This window comes from Drosophila persimilis, unplaced genomic scaffold, assembly GCF_003286085.1.
Source record: "Drosophila persimilis strain 14011-0111.01,24,50 unplaced genomic scaffold, DperRS2 tig00000676-arrow-arrow-pilon, whole genome shotgun sequence".
NCBI lineage: Eukaryota > Metazoa > Arthropoda > Insecta > Diptera > Drosophilidae > Drosophila > Drosophila persimilis.
Window position 1 is genome coordinate 476,504 of NW_020825332.1, and position 26,475 is coordinate 502,978.

The window sequence follows — 26,475 nt, forward strand, 5'->3', positions numbered from 1 at the left end:
CCAGAACGAACCGAAAACTTTATGCACGAGTTGGTGGCACAATTCCCACATAACGATGGATACATAGGGAGAGATGGAGCAGTTTATATGCAGATATGGCAAACAACAACAACAGCAGAGCAGCAACAGAACGAGGGACAAATCAGAGTCTGCCTGCAGCTCAGTTCGAACTTCCAAGTGCCACGAAATGCTGCAAGATCATGGGAGCTATGACACCCGAAAGCTACTATTTGCGTAGCCAACAGACAGCGGGCAACAGCCAGCAGGCAACAGACAAACTTGACTTTTCACACTCTGGGATATGGGACACTCCAACCTCCAACCTCCAACCTCCTGGCACTCCCACTCCCACTCGTCTCTGTCTGTCTCTGGCCCTCACTTCGGGCAAATTTGCGTGCAGATAAATTGCAATCTACCCTGAGGTTTGGACAACGATATGATGGAGATGGCGATGGCAATGGCAATGGCAATGAAGACGGGAGTACACTCGGCGAAACTTGCAACAGCAGCCGCTGTCATATGCCTGGACTCTGGCAGTGCTTTTCCCAGTGTAGATGGCGGAGGCTGGTGGTTGCTTGCGAGAGCTTGCGGTCGACTTGTGAGGCACTCGGCGTCGTTGCATTTGTTGTCTTTTAATCACCAGCTAACTAGGAGTTGACTTCATAATTCTAATTGTGTCTCTGATACTGCGACGGGGGTGTCCGTGTCCGTGTCTGTGTCTGTGTCGCCCCCATTCCCGCACTCTGAGTGCCCCAAAGGGAAAGGCTCGAACGTGACCTGAGCCCGGGCATGCGAGTATTGAGTTTATTGAGTTTATTTGAGTATCTGATGGGCAAACAATAAATTGCAACTGCAGGCAAACTCGCTCGTATTTGCTCAGGGTGTCCATCCAGTCCAGCCAGTTCCTCCAGTCCAGTCCATGATAAGTGACCTGTTGAGAGGCATTAAATTGATTGAGTTGAACCGAGGTGAGCTAATCTGTACGGTAGGTGTTGGTGGAGCCCCAACCCCCAGCCGGCTATAGAGCCTAATGATGTCCAAATATTTACTTGTAGTTTTGCACAGAGAATTATGAAATCGCTGGAATTTGCTTGACTGATTGATTGGACATTTTGAGGAGGTTTCCTTATCGCAAGGTTTAAGATTGGTTGAAATCCCCCCCCATAGAGAGGTGGTTTCAGGGCTAGTGCGTGGATTATTTTAATGTGGGAATATGATTATCTTATCTCTCTGTCGGTCTGATGGCTTTACCCTGAGGGAACCTTGCAGAGCAGAGATTACCCAAGGCAGTCTTTTCTTAGCCCACAAAATGGAACCTCTTTCGCCTGTTAAAGACTTTGGTTACCGTCTTGCAATCTATTATCAATCAATGCTGGCACACAGCTACTGCTGTTTGTACCTTTGCCTTCTCCTCAATCCCTCAATCAACTTGAACTTCGGGGAACGTCAGAGGCAGAACCAGAAGCCCCCCAAAGTCATAGAAAGAGAGAGAGAGAGAGAGAGAGAGTCAATCATAAATATCCAATGCCCGATATCTTATCAGCTGTTGAAAGCACTTTACTAATAATTAAAATGTCATCATTTAGAAATATGAAAAAGTCAACAAAAGGCATGGAAACTCCCACTGTTTTCCACCTACTGCTGCGATCATTGAAACCGATCTGAACTGCAGTTGAGAAGTTTATTGTTTTCCTATTGACTATTTAAACTTGATAGAGAGACAGGGAGAGGCAGTCCCAGAGGTGTCTGGGAGCTTTCCAGCTACAACATACATGTTTTTTTGTCTGCTTTTATCACAGATAGAGATATTTGCCTTTAAACTGGACTGGGCCCCTGATATTTAACCCTCTGGTGGCCCATTCTTTAAGAATGGATACATCTAAGTTCAGAGTGTCTATACATCCCTGCTCTATTGAATCTCCTAGGCAGTTCCTCTCGTCTTTTCAGGTAAGCCACAAGCCAAGTTTACAGTTTGATAAGAAACCCAAGACCATAGAGCACACGTGGGTTAACCTGACGTTTGTTTGGGCTACACTCAGTGCCAGTCCCAGTCTCAGTCCCAGTCCCAGTCCCAGTCCCAGTCCAAGTGCCAGTCCCCGACTGACTCTCTGTTGACACTAATGACAGACGATTGGCGTCAATTTTCGTGTCACATTTGCCAGCGGAGCCAGCCACAGCGACACAGTAGCTGCATTTTCAATTATAAACAGATGTTAAGGTCTGATAAAGTCGGTCTCTGGCTGCACAATCTCCACCGCATAGCCAGAGGAATAGGAATAGGAGTAGGAGGAGGAATAGGTATAGGCATAGGTATAGCCATAACCATAACCATATCGTCTTATCGCACTCGCGTTGCACTCCACGGAGCATTCCTCTGGGTCTCTCGGTCTCTGGGTCTCTGGCACTCTGGCACTCTGGTACTTGAGCCTGTAATGAGTCGTGTCGTTGTCAGTCTCTCCTCCAGGTTGTCTCTGTCTCTGTCTCTGCCTCTGTGGCTTGTTGGCTGTTTGCTCAGATGAGTTTTTAATTAAATGCTATCGGTTTGCGCCTTAAATAAATTGAAATAATCAATTTATATTACGTATACGATGGGGCACGGACACGGGCACTGCCACAGGGCACTCGGCACTCTGTCGCACTCTGTGTCAACAAATTTAATTGAAAATCTAAACAGAAAGTCAAAACACGAAACGATGAGGATGGGGATGAGGCTGGCGATGACGATGATGATGATGATGACGATGACGATGACGAGAAGTCAACTGATGAACGTGCCAGGGTCCCTGGGACTGACAATTCGTTTCGGGATACAGGGATACAGGGATACGGGAGTCGGGAGTCGGGACTCGGGATTGTTTCCAGCTTCCACCTCTCGTTCGTTGTTTGTGCGCATAATTTTAAAATCAATACAAATATATCCATGGTCTATGGACGGATTCAGGGATCCATTCGGGCAGGGCGCTCTGTAGGGAAACCATGGCGTATCGTCCACCCTCTCCGTTCTCCGATTGAGTTGATTGAAAATTATGCTTTTTGCATTCAATTAAAGCTGTCGATGATACGCCATTCGATCGTAAATCTTATGAAAGTCAATCTACCCCAACCCCTTCCCCATAATGGGATGGATTTATGGGCTACCTGCAGGCCACGGCCTACCGTACGGGCACGGGCACGGGCACGACTACGGCTACGAGTATCTGCATGAGTATCTGTATCTTTATGGTGACGGTAGTCTTATCGACTTCATTAACCAAACAAATGTGTTTATTGCCCAACGGCTAAGGCCATAAACGAGGCGGCAGCCAGCAGCCAGCAGCCGGCGAAAGCAGCGCTTAGCCAAGATAAAATAAACAAATTAAATTAAATTATTGTACTAGAAATATTATTAATAATATTATTAGCTCTCCCTCTCTGGCTCTCGCTTAATCTCAACGGAAGTCGCCACAGTTTTTATGATCCCTTCTCCCTCTCTCTTTCTGTAGTATAATATTCAATATAATGTTTTATTGGGTGCTATATTTGTGGGTGGGGGGCTAGACCACCCATCAGTGCTGGTGGGAGTAGAATTTGGCAAGGGGTTGCATTGCAATTCCATCATCTATTCCATTGGTGGACCCCCCCTCCCACGCCACTGTGCTCTGGGGGGATAGCCCCAAAACGAACTGGGATTAGGCCATTTATATGCATGGCCCAAAATGCAAGGCACAAACGTCATTTGCACACAATTAGTGACATTGGACACCCCCAAATGCCGATGGAATGCCGATAGAATGGCATGGAATCCCCTGATACGGGCACGGGTATGGGTATTGTGATTAGACGAGGCCTGCTCATGGGAGGGGGCTGGGATAGGTGCCAGTAATCACTGACGGCAGCCAGAGGGTGGGAGATATGCTACCGAGTTTTCCGACCGGGATTATCTGTGTATATCTGTCGGCTCTTCTTTGATTCTCTCCCATAATTGCATCACGTTTATTGTGCGATAATTAAAGGAAGGGAATTGTTTCCCCATTCGGCTGCTCCACTCTCCCCCCCCTCCACCCCTTCTCTGATGCGATACCATTTCGAAATTTACATAATCGCAATCAATCACTTGATGGGGCCCCACCAAACAGACTTGAAATACAATTTGAAAAATTACGCTACACTTGTTCAAACAATTTGGCGGAAAGCTGCCTCTCCATTTTGCTCTTTTTTGCTCCACGTCGAGGGGGGGGAGCACTTGCCTGTGTCTGGGATGGAGTGGGTGGGGCTGCAATCGGAATGATAAATGCTAATTTGAGGCAAGATCACGCATAAACCAACAATAAATAAATCAAATGGCAGGTCATACAAAAAACTTGCCCCGCCGCCCAATCAGAGGGGGCCAGGGGATGGGGATGGGGGGTGGGGGTGGGGTCTTGCCTCATATGAATGCGATTTAGGGCCACTTATGCATGGCCATGTTAAAAAAAGGCAACGAAAAGTTAAGGAATCAAGGAGCCCTGGCACGATTTTCACTTACGTTTTTTCGCAGCAAATTGTTAAGTGATTTACGAGGACAAGGAGGCGAAGCCATTTATTAGATGAGATTAAGTAAAGGGAGCAAGAGGCCATTGAACGAGCACCCCCAGCCCCCAAGCCCGTTCGCAGGCTCCCCCTGCCCTGAGTACGCAAAAACTTTTCCAAAGAACAGAAAGTTTCGACTTTTTTTCAATAGGAATTTATAGATTATGCGAGATTACAAAGGGAGACACAGAGACACAGAGGGAGAGAGAGAGAGGGCAAAGGGTGGGGATCCAACAGTATCTTTATCTATCCGTTATGGTCTGCCAATAGATACCTTCTCCAGCGGCACTCATCATAATCATACATCTAATGCCACATTTCCCGATCATACGCCATTTACATGCCCATCCAATATGCCCATCCTTCAGGGGAGGCTACGAGAAATGGACAATCAATCCACCCATTTCGGTTCATCTACTCTGGCCCCATTGTATCCCTGTGCCGGGCTCCATTGTAGCCCGTAAAATACACATTTTCTGGTGGTAGAAAATCCAGCAAATTGATTTTAGTGGGTGTTTACACAGAGCTTTAGAAGTACTTCCCGGGCGAACTTTTCACAATTTGCCTTGCCCGAACCCCCGGAGCACATCCAGCACACGCCCACACACACACACACACACACTGCACGCCAAGGGAGCGAAAGAGATGCAGCGAGAGTGGAGCGAAAGAGACAGAGCGAAGAGAGACAGAGCAGAGACAAGTCGGGCCAGACGGATGGCGGAGCGGACACATTCGAGCCATAAAGGGCAAGTGGCAAAACCTCACAAATGGCAAATGGCAGCATTTAGTATGATTATCCCATGGAGGAGAGCGGGGGGAGGGCAGTACTGAAGTACCAACAGAAACAGAGCAACTCTTGGCCCTCATCCTCACAGCCTCACAGCCTCAGTGGCTCTGCTCTGCTCTTCCGACTCGGGGGTTCAGTGTTTCGGAGTCTCCATTTCCATTTCCATTTCCATTTCCATTTCCATGCCGAAGGGTAAATGCCACTTGGCTGCTAAACATTTGGGTGTGTGCCTCCCCCTGTCCCTCGGATACAGCAGGGGTGGAGTCAACAGGGGTGTGTGAGTGGGTGGGTGCGGGACGGGACGGGGGACTTTTATATGCCATTTCTTTTATTGCTTTAATATGTTAATAGCATTTACTGCGGCTGCCTTTTGCTGTTGCTGTTTGTTGCTATTTTTCTTCATCTGTCGCTCGTTTGGGCATACCCCATGCCCCCTGCCCAGGGCAGGGTATGCTCGAACGAGTCTCCAGACTCTTGACTCCAGACTCCCCTTGAAGCCATTTCCCCCATAGGGTATCCGCACTTCCAGAGAGCTGCCGGTCGGCGGGTTGCCTTTTTTAAATGATTTTCGCCCTTCAGTCTGAGGTTTGAGACATGAGCTCTTTTTGCGTCTGCTTTTTGCGAATCTGGCCAAAAAGGATTTCAGTGCACATTATCATCTTTTATAGCCATTATCATATCATCTGCCCTCGTCCTCTTTATCTGATTTTTGACTAAGGATTCGGGGGTTTCCTCTCCTTCGAGCAGAAATATCGTGTAATGTGTGTAGTAAGTTCTTGAGATTTTATGCAAAGATCCAAGGATCCCAGCAACATTTGGGCTGAATATTTTACAATTTATGGCGATGTGTCGAAGGGATATGTGACCTCTGCTGAAAGAGGAATATTTCCAGAACTGATTGAAGTCCCACACAGCCCCAAAACCACTATCGCCCCCACTATCACCCTAGTGCGCTAGTAAGCAAAACTTTCCCCAGCATCAGCATCGAAGATCCTTTCACACCTCCGAACGCCCTCAGGTATTTCAGCCAATTAGTGGCATATAAAATAAATTCAATTTCCACGCACACTCAATCCCACCCGAGGGACTCCCGAGGACAGAGGGGAGGCAACGGCAGGGGAGGGGACAAACCAAAGGTTCAGTTGAGCGTATGTGTGAATAATGTTGCCGCCTCGAGGCGGCCCTTCCTCGGGCGCGGATCCGGATGTGGCTGTGGCTGTGGATAAATACCCATGTGACCTGTCTCTCCACCTTCGTCGAGCCACAAATTAGCGCAAATATTTTTAAGGGTTGATTAGGCAAATGTTCGTTAACTTTCGGGCCTGCACTTGTCGGCGGATACGACGGGATACGCCAGGAGCCGGCACCAGTCAGAGAGCGAGGGTCTGGTTCGGGTTCTGGTTCTGGTTCGGGGACTGGGTTCGGGGACTGGGTTCTGGGTCCGGGTTCTGGGACTCGAATCGGCATTAATTATGCTAAACATTTTTAAACATTGTCCTCACGTGCATCGCTAAGGAGACTCGCGACTCTTGAGGATACCCTCCCATTCCATCCCCTTCCTGACTCACTTTTGATTGGATTTTGGATTGTAAGTAGGGGAGGGGAAAAACTTTTGCCCTCCCAGGGGTTCGCTCTGGCTTTTGCTGTTGCTTTTGCTGTTGCTGTTGCCTTCCCTTCCGCTGGGCAATTATGCAAATTAGATTTAATACCTTTCAACACATTTAAGCGGATTACAATTTAATATTTCTCACATTGTTTATCTGCGATTCTAGATTCTGTTTGCTTTGGCCGTTTGCCGGGCCGCCGATAGGCCCGCGACCCCCTTCGGCACACATGGGTTAATTAGCCCTGGCACCGGAGTGGCGCGGAATGGTACGGCGGAATGGCACAGCCAAGAAGTTGATGACTCTTTTTGTACATTTTAATTGTGGCAATTAATGTGCCACACAAAAGGGAGACAGCAACAGGGAACAAGTTCTACAAATCATCAACAATTTGTTTGAGAAGTTGATGGATGGATGGATGGAAGGAAGGTGAAAGGTGCAGTGGTGGCAGGAAGAAACTTTAAGCTTTCACAAAGGGAAAGGGTTAAGAAAGACACTAGATTTTGTCTTAAGGATAGAAGATGGAAAAGGTCTGGGCAAATGGAGGATAATTACGAGATAAAGGAAGTAAAAGTTGCTGGAAATTTCCCCCTTACAAAAGATGATCTATACCTATATTCCACTCCCATATGATTATCGCCTGCTTCTCCTACCATTATCGACAGCCATTCAACCGTTTGGCGACAAATTTATCAATTCATTAATCAATTCATAACCCAATTGAGAATGGAATGCATCGCATCGCATGGCATCGCATGGCATCGGATGGCATGGCATGGCTCGTGATATGCCGCGACTAATACCATAATTTCCAGCATGTTTACACAATCCATCTGGCTATATTCCAGCAAACCAAACAGACAGAGAGGGAGGGGGAGGCAGCGGGGAAAAAGAATGGAAGAGGAAAATGTCCAAGAGCAATCAGCAGGCGAAATCGTAGACCGAAGTTGGTGCCATCAATCCATAAAGGAACCAAAGGAAAATCATGAAAATCCGTGCGTGCGTTCATTGAACAAACAGGGGGAAAAGCAAGAGAGACAGATATATAAAGAGAGACAGGGAGAGAGAGGGAGAAAGGGAGAGCTAACTGTGAGGATGTCAATGTCCTGACATTTGCCAAAATGATTTCGATTTAATCGTTAGGAAATTCTTGCACCAGTCAGTCGAAAAATTCATTCATTTCCATCAAACCTAATTGCTGCAGGCATTACGAAAGAGAGAGAGAGTGAGAGAGAGCATTTAGAGGAAGAGAGATGGCATGATTTGTAAGGGGAAATTGTCACCATATGCGTCAACACGCAATAATTCACCAGAAAAATAATCCAAACAATTGACCAAAGCGGAATCCCCTCTCTCCAATACCCGTCTCCCCTCTCCAATCTCTCTCTCAGTCTCTGGTCCTTTGGCTAATGGCGAGGGTGTGTCCTCCCAGAGTCCCAGAGTCTACGCCTCTGACTCTCGACTGTGGATTGTGGATTGTCTGCCTGCAGCAAGTGCCACATACCCTCTTTTGGTGTTTTGGTGCTAATTGAATTCATTGCCGCGTTGATCAAGTGCTGCCAAACAACAACAAATCATCCCCAGAGGCTAATGATACCAAAACGTCGACTGAGGCAGGAGGCAGCAGGCAGAAAGCAGGAGGCAGAAAGCAGGAGGCACAGTGTCCTGTGGACTCGACTTGCCAAAAACTCCACCATGCCATGGAAACTCTTGGAAAAGTATAGGAAAACGTTGAGGGGAGTCCAAGAAGGAAGGGAGTGCGGAAGGGGGGTGGTGGCTGGGAGCGAGTGCTCCTCTCCGATTGCTGATTCTGGCTGGTTGTTCCGCCAGTTATTTTTGTGCGTTAAATGAAATTAGAAAACCTTATGTTGAGTTAATTGGCAAATTTAAGAGACCACTGAGGGGCGGGGGTACCCACAAGGGACAGAGGGGGCGTTACGTTACAGGTTGAAGCCAGAGAGAAAGAGAGAACTCTTAGGAAAAGTGGAACCGATAGGACAGAATGAAGAAAGGTAGTTGCGATTGAGGAAAGTCCCTCCAAAAGTTGAAGTATTCGATAAGGGATAGGAATGATTGATCCCCAACTTTGAGAGCAGGCATCTCTAATAGAGGACTCTCTGTTTCCGAGTCCTCTGGCAGATGCTTTCAAGATCGAAACAATCCCCTGCCTAAACGCAGCTAGGCCCAAAAATGCTGCCCCATCAATTAGAATGGGATTTCTGCACCGAAACTGCAGCAATTAAAGTCGGCAATGCGTTGCATCCATTGTGCTGGCCATCGAGGCCAATCAATAGGACACCACGGCAGCACCCTTTGCCCCCTCCTTCCGCCGCTGCTGACAGAACAAACAGCCATTAGCTAGATGGCTAACGAGCAATAACCGCTTACAGGACACCACCCCGGCCCAGCAGTCTCCGCACCGCGCTCACCCTCTGATCCCCAGACAAATGCAAATTTGACAATAATAAAATCCAACATATGACAATAATCGCACATATTTGACAATAAAATCGAAAATCGAGGAAATTCGATTGAATATTAGCGGAAAAGTTCAACGAATGCCACAAGGAATGAGGCGGCATTCAGGGACTGAGCGAATGAGCGAATGAGCGAATGAGGGAGTGTTAGGAAGGAGGTGGCATGACAAATCAGTAAAGCAAACATCGCATATAACAAAATTAAGCATAAAATGTGATCATCTGTGTTGACATGAAGATCAAATTGGGACCAGGCCGGGCGACTGCCGCTGCAGGACGACCCAAGAGGGTTGCCCAACAGGGGATAACCAAACTGTAACACCAGCAACAATGGCAACAAAAGTCAGGACTAGGGAACAGGGAACAGGGTACAGGGTACACGGAACAGGATATATAGGGAACAGGGAAGTGAACCCTCAATTCAAATGGCAATTTGCTGGGTGTGTGCCTCTGCTGCCCCTTGTGTGCTGGTGTGCGTGTGTGTTTATAGAAATTATAACTCAAATTTAATTTGCAACAGATGCGACAATCAGGCATCGAGCATCGAGCATCGAGGCAGCATCCACAACAATCCACAACCCCATCCCATCCAAAATCCAATTCCAATTCCAGTTTTACGGTTTGATCTTTGTCACCCTTTTTTTCGGTTGGGCAGACATTTCAATGAATGAAATGCCCTGTGCTCTACTGTGCTCTGCTCTGCTGTGCTGTGCTACAAATTACCCGCTAATAGCTCAATGAATTGAAATTAGGAAGGGACTCAACCTCCCTCCTCCTCCATCCCTTCCCCCGTTCGGGTAGCCCTTTGTGAGCGTGCTCTGTGCTCTGGTTCTGGCTTCAAACATTTGGCCACTTCAAGGCAAATCAAAATAAAGCGCAGCATCAGCAACCGCAGGGCAGCGCAGGGCAGGGCAGGGCCCAGGGTGCACAGTGGGTTCCAAGGGAGATGGAAAGGTTTTCACGAGTTGCAGAGGTAATAGTATGTCAAAGTACAACTATCCCGGACCACTGTGCCAAGCCATTGTCTGATACTCTCGTTTATTTATACAGAAATGCTCTACGTGTTAGAGGGCCATCAGCAGAGCGAAATGAATTTTTATTAGCCCATCAAAACAGCACCAACAAGAAACTGCTGCATAATAACAACAACAACAGCAGCAGCAACAGCAACAGCAACAGATCAAACATCCAATAATAACAATATAAAGCATACTTCAAGGCAAAGACCAGCAGACAGCCACAGCCACCAGTAGAGAAAGGTCTCTCCGGCTGTGTTCTGTTCTGTCTGTGAAATACTTGAGAATTACGTGATAAAGTGGTCTCTCCAGTTCTCTCTCTCTCTCTATCTCTCTATAAAGAAGAATGAAAACGGGGAATCGAGAACACTTCCAAATGAGTTCACATTTTGTGTCACTTTTCCGATTAGGATGGGGTTCAATTATCAGAGTGGATCGTCAGAAGATTCCCCATGAGAGGATGCACTCGGGAATAGGGAAACGATCATGGAATATCATTTGTAGCACCACACTTTGTAAGTGTTAACCGACTTCAAATCACTTGAAAAGATTACCCATAAACCATCCGTAACACCCGTTTGGAGCGGTGGAGCCCAAGTACAACCTGAACACTCCTTCGGTTATCAAAAATTGAAATACCTCGACTGATTTCGATTTCTGGTCTGTGCTTGATAATATATTATATGTATTACCCGTGTATATGGCTCGTCTTCGTCTTCGTCTACGTCTGCGTCTGCTGTCGTCTGTCGGAAATTGAGGCTCACCATGATTTTGCTTCAATTTTCCAACCCATACAATCGAATCGAATCGAATCGAATCGAACATCCAAGTGCTCTTCTGTTGTTCGCTGGCCTGGCTACATTTTAATTAGCGAAATAATTCTAAAGTGATACTATAAATTTAGTCATAATTATTGTCTCAGCAATTAAGTTGATTATCTTCTGCACATTGTGATTTATTTGCAACGATAAGCATTATCGCATCGCCAGTGCCTGTGCCAGTGCCTGTGCCAGTGCCTGTGCCAGTGCCTGTGCCTGTGCCTGTGCCCTGGAGTGCGTTTTTGATTGGATTGGGGCATTCGAAATGCCTTTAAATGGTTCTCTATTTATGATTGCGGTCGCTGTACGAGTATTTGGAAATTCGAGAGCATAGACAGCTCTTAAATCGAAAATAGATTAGATACAAAACAGGGGTTAACAGGAGGTTCCTTCTTCATTTGGTTCCATTTCATACCTTTCTTTCTTTCACTTTTTCACTGCACATAACATCACTTCTTTCAGCTCCTTCTCCTCTTGCCCCTGGCCAATCGTTCCACTTCCATTTGTTATAGTTTTTAGCACTTTATTTCAAAAAAAAAATTCCACCAAGTCATCTGCAATGTTTGGTTTTTTCCTCGTTTTTTTGTTTTGTTGTTACATATTTCTGTATTTGTATCTGTATTTGTATTTGTATCTGTGTGTGTGTTTGTCAATGTAAACTGATTTCTAATAAATACATACACATACAATTAAATACACTCATTCGAAAAAAAAACAAAAAAAAACCTACATCAATGTTAAAATGTTAGAATAACATAATTACATAAATTACACATGATTGGCACACATTATTATTATTATTATTATTATTATTACACAAGCAAATTGTAAAACTAATCTCATTTAACGTAATTGAACGTATTTTATTTTACTGGCATTATTCAACTTTAGATTTATGTTTATTTATAAGTATTTACTTATGTTTTATGCTTTTATCTAAGACTAAAACTTCACAAAAAAAAAAAAAAATTTTTTCTCTAATTAGATGGATGTATGTTTATGTACAAATAGGGGGATGATGATAGTGGGGTATGGGTGATGGGGATGAGGGTGTGGGTGTGGGTGTGGGGGAGTAATGACTTTTAATTTTAATATTTTCGTTGACATATATCACACAGTGCATGGTTTTTGTTGCTGCCCCAAAAACAAAACAAAAAAAAGAAGAAGGAAAACAAACATTTCAACAAATTGCGGAAATCGAAAAGTGTGTGGCTTTTAATGATGGGTGGGACGGCGGATTGATCGCGGCCTGACTAGAATGGATGCCCCTCCTCCTCCTCCTCCTCCTCTTGGGCATCCACATCCTCCTCCTGCTCCTCCTCCTCCTCCTCCTCCTCCTCCTCCTCCTCCTCGAATACCAATTCCATATCCAATTCCATGTCCAACTCTGGGTCCTCCTCCTCCTAACTGGCCGCACTCTGGGGCTGATTCTGACTCTGATTCTGCTGTTGCTGCTGCTGCTGGGCCTTGGCCCGCTCCTTGGCCTCCTGCTGGGCCTTCTTGGAGCGCTTCCACTTCATGCGTCGGTTCTGGAACCAGATCTTCACCTGCGTCTCGGAGAGCATCAGGCCGCTGGCCACCTCGAAGCGCTTCGGTCGACTGAGATACTTGTTCTGCTTGAACTGCTTCTCCAGCTCGAGCAGCTGCTGGGAGGTGAAGGCCGTGCGCGGCCTGCGCGTCTTCCCCAGGATCGCGTGATGCGGATACGCCGCCAGTTCGGGTATGCGGTGGTGGAGCATGCCGGCGCGGGCCAGGAACTCAAACTGCAGCTGCGAGGGCATAAAGTTGTGACCCATGGGGATCTGGGGGATAAACCGAAAACAGAACACAAAAAAGTAATCAATTAGAGGCTGTTGAAGGTGGATGGTTGAAGCCCTCTCTGAGTCAGATGCTTACCGGTATGGGCTTGCCGGATGGATCCAGTGGCCGGTGGAAGGCGGATCCGCCTTGGGCCAGCAGCTGGTACGGATGTCCGCCCGCGTACAGAGGGAAATCCTGGGGTCTGATGGGACTGTGCGGCGGCACGGGCTTCTTGAACTCGTCGTGGAGATCTGACATTCGCATGGACATGTGATGGGGATGCTGGTGCAAGTGCGGATGGATGCCGTGGCCATGTTGCTGCTGGTCCTCGCAGCCGGGACTGATGGGCGGACTGGAGCGATGCGAGGAGCTCGGGGACTCGGATCTGCCCAAAAAAAAAAGAGAGACGGTTAAGAGACACCCTGTATAGGCAATTATCGAATCGAAATTACGCGACACATTTCGAAAAACAATTAAAGTGTCGCTCTGTGCCGCTCCCCCCCTCTGATGGACCCCCACTCCAGGCTTTTGTCTAATTTGTTTGCTTTTCTACACAATTCGCACTTGAAAATTAGCCCCTTCATACACAGGCCCTCTCGCTGCCAGCGACAGACACATGGCGTATACGTAATCTCTTGGAGTGATGACCAAACGGGAATTGGCCAATCGAAGCTCGAAGGCTTTTCCCCGTTTTCTGTTTGGCATTTGGCTTTCTGCCATGTTTTCGAGTGCTCCCAAAGCCGCTTTCGCCGTGCGCGGGCTTCCATGGCTTCCAGCAGGCTTTCCATGGGGTTCTCCAGGGCATCAGGATGGGCTTTACGGCGGCTACCCATGTACTCGTAAGCGACAGCCGGCAAAGTGATTACTCGATAGAGTTGAGGGCTTCGAACTAAAGCTTCTTGGATCGATTCCCAACCCTAGGGTAACCCAATCCCACACATCTCTAGCCGAATCCCATGTAAAAATTCATTTGTGGCTTCTACGATCGATCCCATCCAAAGTCTTGCAAAGTGATTCTCTTGTACTCACCTCGACATGCCGTCGGGACTGGGCGAATCGTATTCCCGCGAGTCGCGTATGCGCTGCAGGGCCTCGTGATCGCTGATTCCGGTGACGGCTGCCGCCGCATGGGCCGCTGCGGCCTGGGCTGCCGCCGCATTGGAGGCGGCCACGAAGGCGTGGTTGAGCTCCGCCTGGTCCCGGGCGGCGTAGTGCAGGGCGGCCAGGCGATCGTCCACGATGATGGGCTGGGGCTCCCGCTCCCCTGACTGGTGCTGGCTCTTGGCCAGCAGCGCGTCGATGCAGAAGGACTTCTTGGGCTGGCTCTGGGCGGGCGGCAGGAGTGTCGTCGTTGTCGTTGCGGTGGTGCTGGTCGTGTGGTTGCTAGCGGGCTGCGGGGAGCAGGAGTTGGAGACGGGCGGTGGGGCTGCTCCATTCACTGGCGCTGCGGCATTGGCGGGCATCATGACGGCGGCGAGGGGCAGGCGTGACAGGGGATATCCTCCGTTCACGTTGACCACAGCGGGATGCAGATGCGGGGCATGATGTGGTGCGAATCCCTCCACGTACAGTCGGGGATGTGTGGGCGGTGGCGCCGGTCCCTGCTGTGGCGGACAGCCCACGGGTATGGGCGCCACTAGTAGGGCCATTCCAGCTGGCGTTGCTCCTCCGGCGGTGATCTGGTCCGTCGCGTGTTCCTGTCCTCCTCCTCCTCCTCCTCCTCCTCCTCCGGCTCCGCCTGGACTCAGTCCCGGGGCGTAGGCGCTCGCGCTCTGTGGTGATCCGGTGGTGGCTGTGGAGTGTGTGGGACTGGCGCCAACGGCCGCCGGACTGGGAGTGGGGCTGCCCCGGGATCTGGGCGAGAGTGTCGATTGGTTGCTGCTCTGATCGTAGTCGTGGGGCGACGATCTCTGCGGATGCGGATGCGGATGGGTATGAGGATGCGGATGATGGTGCTGGTGCTGGCTATGGCTGTGGCTGTGACTGGCGGCGGCTATGTGGCTGAGGATCAGCTGCGACGGCATCGATAGCGCTGTGGTAGTCTGCGGCGGCGGCTGTTGCGACACTTGAGCACTGGACATGCTTCGGTTCTCTCTCTTCCGAATGAAATCCGTTTCAACAGCACGGCCCGGCACGGTACGGCACTCTTTACTGTGTTTCTATATCTATGTATATATCTTCTCTTCACTGTCTTCCACTTTCGCACTTGAACGCGCGATTTCGGTTTCGATTCCGCTTTCGACTGTGCGCTGCGCGTCTGTTCACGTCTGTTCACGTCTGATCACGTCTGTTCAGGTCGAACGTTCATTCGATTGTGCACGCCGAACGGTCTGCTGCGGTGTCATATACCGCTATGCGGACACCACCACTATCTAGCAGCACCAATCACTCGCTCTCGCTCTCGCTCTGACTCTCTCTCTCTCTCTTGCTCGCTCGCTCTCTCTGCTGCTCTCTCTGGCTCTCTCTTTGGCTCTGGCTTTCAAGATGGAGGCTTTATCAGCCGCTCGATGCTGCTGGTGCAAGAGGGACGGCCATACAAAAGGGGGCGTTGCCTTTCCGTAAAATGTCGTATGGCCGGATGGTGGGGGCGTGGGCGTGGCCTGCGAGCAAAAGGAGAGCACACACAGGAATCTCTCGAAGGACAACGAGCAGTGGAGCGGGGTCTGTGTGTGTGTGTCGAAAATTTCATATAAATTGTTGGAAAAACGAGGCTATAATTGCCATCATTATGGAGTGTTGAGCAACTAACAAGTTCAACGGTAAAAGACGAAAGAATCTTCATAATCAACTTGAGTGCGACAGAGAGAGAGAGAGAGAGAGAGAGAGGGAGACTGATGGAGTGAGAGAGAGAGAGAGTGAGAGATAGAGTGGCAGGATGGATGGATGGACAGATAGACACACGAGTGGGGGCACACTTCTGTCTGGGCAGAGATGATTAGGGCAGCAATTAAGGCACTCGAATGGCTCACATTTCGAGCTGAAGAGGATTCCATTCTTCGAAAGCTTTAAGTCATATAAAATCAATAATCCCCACACTTCCTTCCGTTCCCCTCCCTTCCCCCTTTATGGCACCGATAAATGGTTTCGTTTCATGGGATTTTTACAACTTGGTCGCTCATTTCGCAATCATCCAACTGTCCGCTACCGAGGTGTAATGTTCCTATAATGCATTTTCAGTCTGTTGTCTGTTGTCTGTTGTCTCTTTCTGGTATGGTCTGTCAACCCATAGACGATCCATTTTATGAGCCACCCACACGCTCTGCGGTCGTAGGAGACGATTTTAATGTTCCCTTGATGGATTACTAAGTGGACATGAATGGCTGCCAAGTGGTTCCGCACTGCAGATGGGACTATAATGGATTGAGGTGTGATGTGTGTGACATTCGATGGGAGTGGAATCGAATGGAATGGCATCTTAATATCTACCTACGACTTACCTGCTATATATGCTATCATTTGATGTATGGATTATCCTTTGGATCGCTAAGACATTCCGCAATATCTGAAAGAAATATGTAAGGGCTTGAAATGCTGGTATCTTTGATATGTTAGCTATGAGCCCCCCAGAGTTCAAAGTAAACTACAAGTTTTATTCACGAAAATTCTCCTAATTTGAGGTCCTGCACCTATGCCAAGGCAAACAGCAGAGGTCCTCCAAGGAGCTGGCACAGACCCACAAGAAAACAAGAAACTTCCCAATTCCAGAACGAAGAAAACAACTCCATTAAACATATATCATGCAATGTCTGGACATTGGAGAGAGCCAGAGAAAAGGGTAGAGGGAGGAGGGAGGGAGGGAGGGTAGGGTATGGGTATGGGTATGGGGATAGAGTAGGAAAACTGTTCGCTAACAAGAAACGTGCCAAAGTGTATTTTCTTTGGCCACGTACACAGAGAGAACCATACTTAACCCATTCCCGAATCCCCAATTTTCTGAATCCCAACTCAAACCGAAGCCCGAAACCCCGAAAATGTTGTCCCAAAAACGAACTCAAAATTAGTGCGATGTCTGCAATGACGACGACTGATTGCCATTGTTTCTCATCTCCTTCCACTTGCTCTCTGTATAGGTCTCTCTCTCTCTCTCTCTATAGGTCTCTCTATCCTCTATCTGGCTCTTATTTTACTTTCATTATACGATATTTATCTACTCATCCACGTGCATTTAACTAACATTTATGGGATGGAGTCCGGCAGAGATGGTCAGGGTGGACAGGGTGGGGAGGGTGGTCAGGAGGGGGGCCAGACATGACCTGGCAATGGTCCAGGCCACGGAGGAGCATGGCATTGTTCTCTCCGTATGATTTGTGTTGTTTCAGAATAGTTTATTTTATATAACAGCACAAACAAAGACAGACAGGAGAGGAGGCAGAACAGTTGGATAGTTCGTCTGCGAGTGGGTGAAGGTGTGAGGATTGGGGGGGGGGCTGGGGTTTGGGGTTTGGGGACTGGAGCTGGCGCTGGAGCTGGGGTTTGTTTGCCTGATTTCATTTTGATTTTGGGGAAATGGTTGCGTAAATATGCAATTAGAGTTGAAATTTTTGAATGGATGGTTGGCTGGTTGGATGGATGGACGGAATGAGCACTGAATTGATAGATGAAGGGTTCAACTTCATGATTGAAAGGAGTTCGTGACTGAGAGATGCTAGAGGATGAGATAATGAGATAATACAAAGCTCATGCTCAACCCTTTCAAAGGGACTCCCTCCTTCCATCCTTCCTTCCTTTTCCTTTAGGGCCCCTGCCTTTGAAGTAGCAACCCCCTGGCTTTCCCTCCATTTAAGTGAACATTTTCCGGTATATTAGGCAAAACGCTAATCAGGCATTAAATTTGCCAGCAAATATCACAAATGAAAATAGTCTAAAAGGCCAATAAAAATAAATTGTCACATATGCTGCTGCAATTTAGAATTTGTGGTCAACAGAGAGAGAGATAGAGAGAGAGCTATTCGATACTCGCTGCCTCTGTCGCTCCCTTGTGTCGTGTTAATTCAGCCGATAAGTGAACAATAATGCCAAAAAATTTCAACAGATTTCCAGGGGCCTTAGTTAGCTAAGTAAACAGCATTGAAACGTGGGCCATGGCCATGGCCAGGGCCAGGACCAGGACCAGGCAGCAGGAAAAGCCAGAGGAAAAGCCAGAGAAGGGTAGAACCCGAACCCGAACCCGAGGGTTGGGCATTGGAAGAGAGGTTTGGGGGAGGTAAAGCCTAGAGGGTTGATTGAATTGACTTTGACACTTGTGTTTGTTATATTTAAACAAAACAAAGAACACAGTGCGAAAGGGATAAAAGTGTAAAGTGTGCAGTGTAAAAGACTTTTGAAAACATTCTAAAAACAATAACCACAAAACACAAGAGTGGAAAAGTGGAAAAGTGGAAGAGCCACCCTGTTGGAGAGGGAGGTCCTGCCATTAGCTGCTCATTAATCACAGTCCCGCACCCCTTCCCGATCAGATCCGAGCAGATCCATGGGTGGCACAATTGATATTGGGTAAATATTGATGTACAAATAATTGGCATTAAATTGCGTTATCAATAAATGATTTTTTACAATCGAGCTACGGCCATAAACAGCAGCAAAGATACACTCGAAAGATACACAGATACAGCGTATCCATGTATCCATGTATCCATGTATCCATGCATCCAGTGGGGTGGTGCCCTCCATTGGTTCATCATATTGACAGAGTTGGCAGGCGGTCGGGCGGGAACGGGAACGGGAACGGGAGAGTATCATTATCCATCCGCACACGCACTTTTTATGCAAAATTATTACTGCACTTTGGTATTTATCATTCGCTTATAGAGTTACGATACCCCCCGTTGCCCCGTTGCCCCGTTGCCCCGTTGCCTCGTTTTCCCTCATTTTCTGCGCAATATTTAAAGCAAACAGAGGTGCCACACACTGCTGGGCTGTGCCTCTTGCCACACTATCTATGGGGGCCATACGAGACCAAAAGATTTCTCAACTCTCTGGGAGGCAGAGGCTGAGCCATGTTCTACCAAAGTCTCTTAGTTATGGCCCTCTGCCCAGGGGAAATTCCAGCCAGCAATCGCCCAGCCAACATTTGAAGTGCATTCCTCTTTAAATATTCATTATAAATCAACTAAAGTACACAATCTGATTGCAACGAAGGGGCAGCAAGGGGGCAACCAAGGGGCAACGGAGGGGAGTGGCAGTGCGAAATGGAATAAATATTTAATAATACGGCGATAATAAAGTATATTTCATTTATTGACACACCATTTTAATTGAACTTTTAAATGTATGCGAGACACCCCACTATGGCCCCGCCCTCCGCCCCCATCCCCCAGATAAAGGGTTATAATTGAGTTGTGTGTGTGTTCATTAAGTGCGCGAATTGATTTGCCTGTTTTTACAATGTTTTTTATGGTTGGGCCGTTCGTGGAGAAAACTGATAAACTCAACTTCATATTTCTTCTTTTTTTTGTTTTTGTTTGTTTCCAGATTAATATTCATGCGGAAGAGTATGGCCCCTGCCCCTCCCCATTCCGCACCATCCTCCATCGCTGATTGATAATCCTTGGGATTTAGAGAGGAAATTGTCTGATGAACGATTGCAAATTATTGCTTCGATTAGACAACGGAATGATTCTGTCCTCCGCACTGCCTCTATTTATTTATTTATTTCCTCAAGTGCCCGAGAACAGCTCGCTATTTATGTCACAAGTGATTTGTGGGACTTTAATCGCCGCGATAATGCTTTCAGATTTCACAAAATAATCAAAAAGTATGACTAAACGATGGAGCGATGAAGCGATGAAGCGATGGATTGATAGTCAGTCAAAGCAATGCCTGACCTTAGTTTTTGCCTCAGCTTTAACTATTCGTTTTTATAAGTATCTGTATCTGTATCTATATCTATAGCTTCTGTATCTGTAGCTGCATCTGTATCTGCATTGGGTTGCCTCATTAGCCTCGGCGCAAACAAATTTCCGTGTGCCAGACCATCCACATCTCATCCGAACCCATTCCAAGCCAAGAGCAGAAGCAGAAGCGCGGATCGGAGGTTTTGTTTGCACACAACTGAGATACTGAGATACATTTAGCTGCTGCCGTTGCGACATTCCAAGTTTTTTAACCTCAGAGCGAGCTCTGGCTGAGGTTGAGATACTTCCTGATACGTGGATTCCTTCATGTGATGTGTGATGGAATGGGATGGGATGGGATGGGATGTGTGTGGTATGCGGTGTGCGGTGTGGTGTTTGTGCGGGTAGCGCCAGACGATGGGATACGATGGGGAGGGAGTAGAGAGTAGGGAATGGGAATGGGAATGGTAAGCAGTAGGTACATAAACGTGCACTTTCCGATAAGAAGGACGCACGAAAATCGCATTTTGATTTGTGTTTCGTATTTGATCAGATACACAGATACACCGATACACAGATACTACCGATACAGCGATACAGGGCGAGGGTCCGGGTCGGGTTCCTTCCTATTTGCCCTGCATTTTGTAATTGTTTGCTTAAGTGAATTCAATTGCCAGATAATGATTGTTGCTCCCCAATCCTTCTGTTCCTTCCTGCTATCTGGCTCAGTCCTGTTTATTTGCCTACAGACAGATACACACACACACACACACACAGTATCCTCCTGCTGATGATATCAATATTTTTCATATATGTATTTGCTTTACCTTTTCTCCTTATAATAATAATTTATTATCTCTGCTTATCATTATGCCTACCATATTTTCTCTCACCTTTCCCCTGGGATATGGCCGCCGCCTGTAGACCCTCCCCCCCCCCCCCCCCAGTCGTATTCCCAAAAATTTAATTTCTTTCGCCTTTGACGTCTATTATGATGGATTAAATTTCAATTATGAAAGAGGCCTCCGGAATCGAAGAAACCAAAACCAAAACCAAAAGTAAAAGAGAAGAAAAGAACTGCTTATCTCAGGAGCTGCCGGTTTTCGGCTCGGACTGCTCTTATCGCTGCGTGGGTCATATATATCGCTAATAATCAATTTTCAATTAATTCAAAATACCTTATCAGCTGCCCGTCTGCCCCCCTTCGGCTATACATGTGCCCCGTTTAATTTATTAATATTGAAAAATTATAGAAATTTGTTTAAAGCCGTTTAAATGGTCGTCACATCACTCGAAAATTTTAGAACTCAAAAGTCGTCGAGAATTCGGCGGTAATCTAATCTCTGGACGTGGCAGCGATTTAATTTATATAATCAACTTGTTTTCATAATTAAAAAATATTAAAATTGTTTATTACACACACACACACACACACACACGCACGGGGACACTTTCCGGCCGATAAACCATCCTCAAGGGAATTCAGACTTGGTTTGGTTTGACTCTCCTCCTTCATTTGATTGGTTTGCCCCTCCCCCTGGCACTTCCACTTCCACTCCCCCCCCCCCCCCCCCCCCCTCTCCTTCCTCTGCCACCGATTCGAATGGCTTATCTTGGCCTAATTGAAATTGCATTGAAATTGATTGATTTGCTCATAAAACGGTTCGGCCTCTCGTCGGTCACCCTCCCCTTTCTCCATTTGTTAATCGTTTTACTGTTCGATGGGGCTTAGCCCCACCGATTGTGGGTTGATTTGTTGCTAATTGGAGGAGGGGAGAACTCCGCTCCCGCTACCACTACCGCTACAGTCGGGGCAAAGGTTTCGGAACAAAAAGGATTATAAATTAGAAAAAATAATAAATTCAAATTTTATGAAAGCGGATCGATCGATCGTATATCCCTTCCTCCTACTGTACCTACTATACGCCCCTAAAGGAATGTCATTTCGTGTGTGTTTACTCCATCAAATGAAGAGATCTCTTCATCTCCAGTTGGGGTCATGCCAAGTGCCCCTTGGATACGTTCCCACGTTCTTAATTAGCAGGACTGGCTGAATGGCACACAAAAGGCAAATAAAATAATGAAATCAAATGAAATGAAATGAAATCCAAGCAAATATAAAAAACTTTTTCAAAAACATTTAGCAAAGTCAATAAATTCGGACTTTCGGGGAGCGGAGGCGCCTCGGGGACGGCGCTGCTCATATTAATCTCCATTAAAAGGGAATTTCAATGAATTTACGATGGCCGACAAAGTGTCGCTGTGGCGCCATCTAGCCTTACCACTTTGCTGCCCACCCCCTGCCCCCCTACCCCTCTACCCTGTGGAGCTACCTCACTTACGCATTGCGTATTTGACATTCGCCAAAAACAAAAACAAAAAAACAAAAAAAATTAAAAAAAAAAACGAACCGAAATAATTCGAAAGCAAACAAAAATGCCAGAAAATAAAGATGATTTTATACCTTGCGGATAGTCCCCTCCCCCCCTTCCCAGTCCACCCTCCACATCTCTTGTGATTCCCCTCCCTCCCCCTCTCCTTCGCTCTCTCTCTCTCTCTCTCTATAGAGAGGTGAGCAACGTCTTCGAGTAAACATTTTAAGCTGCCAGCCCGAAAAACGCTAATGGGTAAACACAGATGCGGTCGTAGACGAGACCGGAGACCGGAGAGTGGAGAGTGGAGAGCGGAGAGCGGAGAGCGGAGAGCGGAGATGGGAATATTGCGGAGGAGTCGCGTCTCACGTTTCTGGCGCGTTTTAAACGCGGAAAAACTTTCAAGGAAATTGCCACTCGAACTAAGTGCAAATCTTTCGATTAGCTAGTTAATCAACTCAATTGCGGAATTACTAGATTGGGTTTTCCGCGATAACCACCGAAGCAGCGAGGGCTGTGCTGTGGAGTGGAGAGAAAGCTAACATTTTTTTGATTTATCAATTGATTCTGGCTACCTTCTTCGCCTGTCCCCGCCCCTGCCTCCTGCCTTCGACTGACTCTGTTATCAAGATGTATTAACCTCTAATCATAGACGTTGATTTACCAGCCCAGAAGCCCAGAGACGAGACCCCTGTTCGCCCTATAAATAAGCCATTACCAAGCCCCCAATCGTATATTAGTAATAACAATTGCGATTTATCAACAGTTTTGAAATCGCTTTACCTCTATCCCTCTCTCGCTCTCTGCTTTTATTTGATTTGTGCTCTGCGATAAGTCGCTGTGGAGCAGGAGGAGGAGGAGGAGTTGTTTCATTGAAGGGCGAGGGTTCCAGGGATAGATCGTGTGCCTCCTCCGCCCTCCGCGCCCCCCTCTTACACCCAAGCATGACAAATCTCTGAGTAGCCAATTGTTTCCGTATCTGTGGCTCATACTTTGTCATCGCAGCGACAGATTGTGCAATTTCTGGTTAAACTTTTGTGATTCAATTATAATGAAACTGATATCTGGTTGGTTCTGGCAATTAGTTCAGTTCCTTATAGACATGCTGTCACCCCAAAACAAACCAAATTGATGATATGATTATGATTATGAGACATTTTCAGGTGACTCCAGGCAAAGTACTTCCGGCTGGTGTTCGTCAGAAGTAATACGTGGAGGGGTACCATAAATCGCTATTCTATTCCAAGTTGATATTAGTCACTCTCTCTGTCTCTCTCCATATCATAGCTTGGTCAATAGCCTCGGTCAATATAAAACTCATTAAAGGTAGGCTTCATTGTCTCCGCGAACCTTCTCGGGGCAGCCCCAGCCTCAGCCCCAGTCTCGGCCCCACCCTTCCTTCTGGGGAGGCACAACAAAGGCTTACAAGCCGACTAAAAGCCCCCTGGACCACCCCTTGCGCCGCTCTATTGACTCAAAACGGAAGCCGCTCAACAGTGGCTAATGGCCATAATTAAACGTGGCTTATTTGCATAAATCAAGTGGTGAACGGAACGGAGTGGAGTGGTGGCTATGTCTGCCTGAGGTGAGTGCTGATGAGTGGTGGAGGTGTAAAGCAAACTTTGAACAACTCCAAAAGATGCCGCCCAACCCCCAACCCCCAGCTGCCAGCCCCACCTCACACTCCACTTGGTATCCAATCTAACCGCGATCATTCCAATCGAATCATTTTTACTGCCAGAATAAGGATGGTTATCGGGAAGCCCGTTTGGATCAATTTCCACTCATTCGATGGCGTATCTTTCGGTCGTATCTATCTGTACTCTATGTGTATTATTTAGATTGAAAATCCTCAACATGCGCTGCACCCAACGGTCGTTGTGTCGTGCGATTGGAAGAAGCATTCGGGTCTTAATTTACAACTAATTGTCATATGACCGACTAGTTATGGCAATCAGCGCGACTTAGTTATATGATAGGGGGTGTCCACAGCTCTACGGGTCTACAGCACATGCAATATATAATATAATATATAATATATTAAATCAGTGGGACTTACCGACCATGTCTGGCCATGAGGCCATGGGCTCCCTCTGGGCAGCACCTCTGGCCGAACGGTCGTCTAATTGAATGCTAAATGTACTTAAATATCTTTATAATTGACGCCACAGTGGGGGTGTCGTAAAAAGCACGTACACGGACACGGAGAAGCGCGTAATACTAGTAGGTATATTTGAGAAGGGGCTGCGGACGGGGGGTGGGCCTCAAGAGTGGAGACATCGAAACATTCCGAGCCGCTCCCATCCGCCCCCCAATCACACACACAATCACTCACTATCCATCCAGCCATCAGCAACCACCCGCAATAAATGGTATTTATGTTATTTGTCAAGTTTATCGCTCACGATAGTTCACGAGGGTGTTGGGTGTGTGTGGGTCCTAATTAAACCGTGGGCTTTATCGTCTTGTAACGATCGAAATTATTGCCACCGCAACAGTGCAACGTCTATGCTCTTTTATGAGCCCCACCCCCCCGCTCAATTTCAAATACCAGTAGCCGTAGCCGTAACCGTTGCCCCATTATAATCGTCCATATATAAGTAGGTATATATCAGATATGGTACTCGTATGCTATATAGAGAATCTCAACCGATTGCTTGTTTATTTTCCAAGTCTATCTTTTGATTTGTTGATTCCGATAGGAGCCTGTTCATAAAAATAGTATGTCCAACGATCACTGAAAGATCATTCAACTCCACATGCAATTGGGAGGTATCTGACCGATCTTTGAGCACTTGGAGGGCATGCTACGAAATTGGTAGCAGCCCAGAGATAAAGGGGCGTTAAAGCCGAGCCGCCTAAAGTGATTCTGATTGTGATTGCAATGCAATGCAATGCCCAAAGTCAGCAAACAGAAATCGTACCCGATGGACGAGTGAGGAGAAAGACATTCAGAGATATTCAAAAAGCACCAAACACAACAGCAGCAAACATAAACATCCGATAAGGAGAAAAGAGAGGCAGGCCACATCATCTTCGAGCCACATCAAACAGAAGCCAAATGAGCTTGTCGGGCCGGAAACTGTTCGGTGGCTCGACGGTATCTTCAATCAAAGCCAAGTACTGGGAGGAGGCACTAGGTGGTGCCTCCGGAGGTCGCTTGAGCTGCAACTGTAGGGCTGCCATGAGGAGGAGTCGATCAAAAGGTCCGCGCACGAGCGGATCGCCTCTGATCGCCGCATCATCCAAGCGTCTGTGGGTCAAGCAAACGTACGCGTACGAGTACGAGTGTGTCGCGGAAGGTGCCTTAATCCAAAGTGGCTACTGAGTTGCCTCCCCAGCTCCCAGATGCCAGCTCCCAGCTCCCAGCAGGTAGTAGATGCGGATAGAGTACTCCCGAGTACTGCATTCTGCAGGAGGCAAACACTTCTGGTGGCATTCTGTTGGTCAACAAACACTTGCCGGCTACTGATCTCTTCTGGCCAATCCGCAGCGACTCATTCCATCAATCTCTGCTGTCAATCTCCTGCGGCAAATAAACTCGAGTGCCTTCCATGCAAATATTCAATATTTGCTCTTGGATTATTAAGTGAGCAGCATCCCATTCCCATTCTCATTCTCAAACCCAGTTCTCAGTTCCCATCTGGGTTTCTCCTCCTCTTCCTCCCCTTCCCACCAAACCAACTCTTTCTCTCTTCCCTGTAAACTGTTTGTTTGGGGCTGTTTAATCACTTTAATGGATATGCAATTTATAGTTGTTTTTTTTAGGAAATTCGTATTGGAACATACATTTTTACCGCCATAAATTTAAATTTTCGATTACTTTACGGAAGCTCCATCTAGCGGTGCCCGAAAAAGCTGTCCTACAGAAGCTGGCTGCTATATACCAATGTCTAAACGCACTATTTGTAACAGAGATTTTATTATGATTTATGGAAAACAAAAAATTATTTATAAAAAAGGGACATGATAAGTTGCTCTGGTAATGGTGTTAAATTAATGTTAATGCATCAATAAGGCATCTATTTTTTCCTTTTGCAGGAAAAAAGCTGTTTACTCTTCATTTCGGCGAGGAAAACAAAAATGGTAAATAGTAATAGTGTCAGTTAAATCGGAACATTTTTGCGAAAGGAAAAACTGGAGCCTGCCTGAATATTTAAAAATAGAATAAACATGCACTTTTCCGGATATAACATCGCAAACGCAATAAAAACTGGCTG

At 47.0% G+C, this 26,475-nt stretch overlaps 1 protein-coding gene across 1 annotated transcript; it reads right to left on the reverse strand.

Moving 5' to 3' along the window:
- Positions 1-12,646: 12,646 nt before the first annotated feature.
- LOC6599848 (homeotic protein empty spiracles) lies at positions 12,647-15,321 on the reverse strand. The gene is made up of 3 exons (XM_026991544.1): positions 14,080-15,321; positions 13,147-13,435; positions 12,647-13,052 (listed from the first exon to the last, which is right to left on the reverse strand). The coding sequence occupies exons 1-3, from the start codon at positions 15,129-15,131 to the stop codon at positions 12,654-12,656; spliced, it is 1,740 nt and encodes a 579-aa protein (XP_026847345.1). The 5' UTR covers positions 15,132-15,321; the 3' UTR covers positions 12,647-12,653.
- Positions 15,322-26,475: the final 11,154 nt, after the last annotated feature.

What these genes read in the sequence shown, in the direction of transcription:
- LOC6599848 (XM_026991544.1), bottom strand. Translation starts at nt 15,131, where the DNA reads ATGTCCAGTGCTCAAGTGTCGCAACAGCCGCCGCCGCAGACTACCACA. An exon ending in AGTCCCGACGGCATGTCGAG is followed by an intron (nt 13,436 to 14,079) that starts GTGAGTACAAGA and finishes TTTTTTGGGCAG; the next exon opens with ATCCGAGTCCCCGAGCTCCT. An exon ending in CATCCGGCAAGCCCATACCG is followed by an intron (nt 13,053 to 13,146) that starts GTAAGCATCTGA and finishes TTTATCCCCCAG; the next exon opens with ATCCCCATGGGTCACAACTT.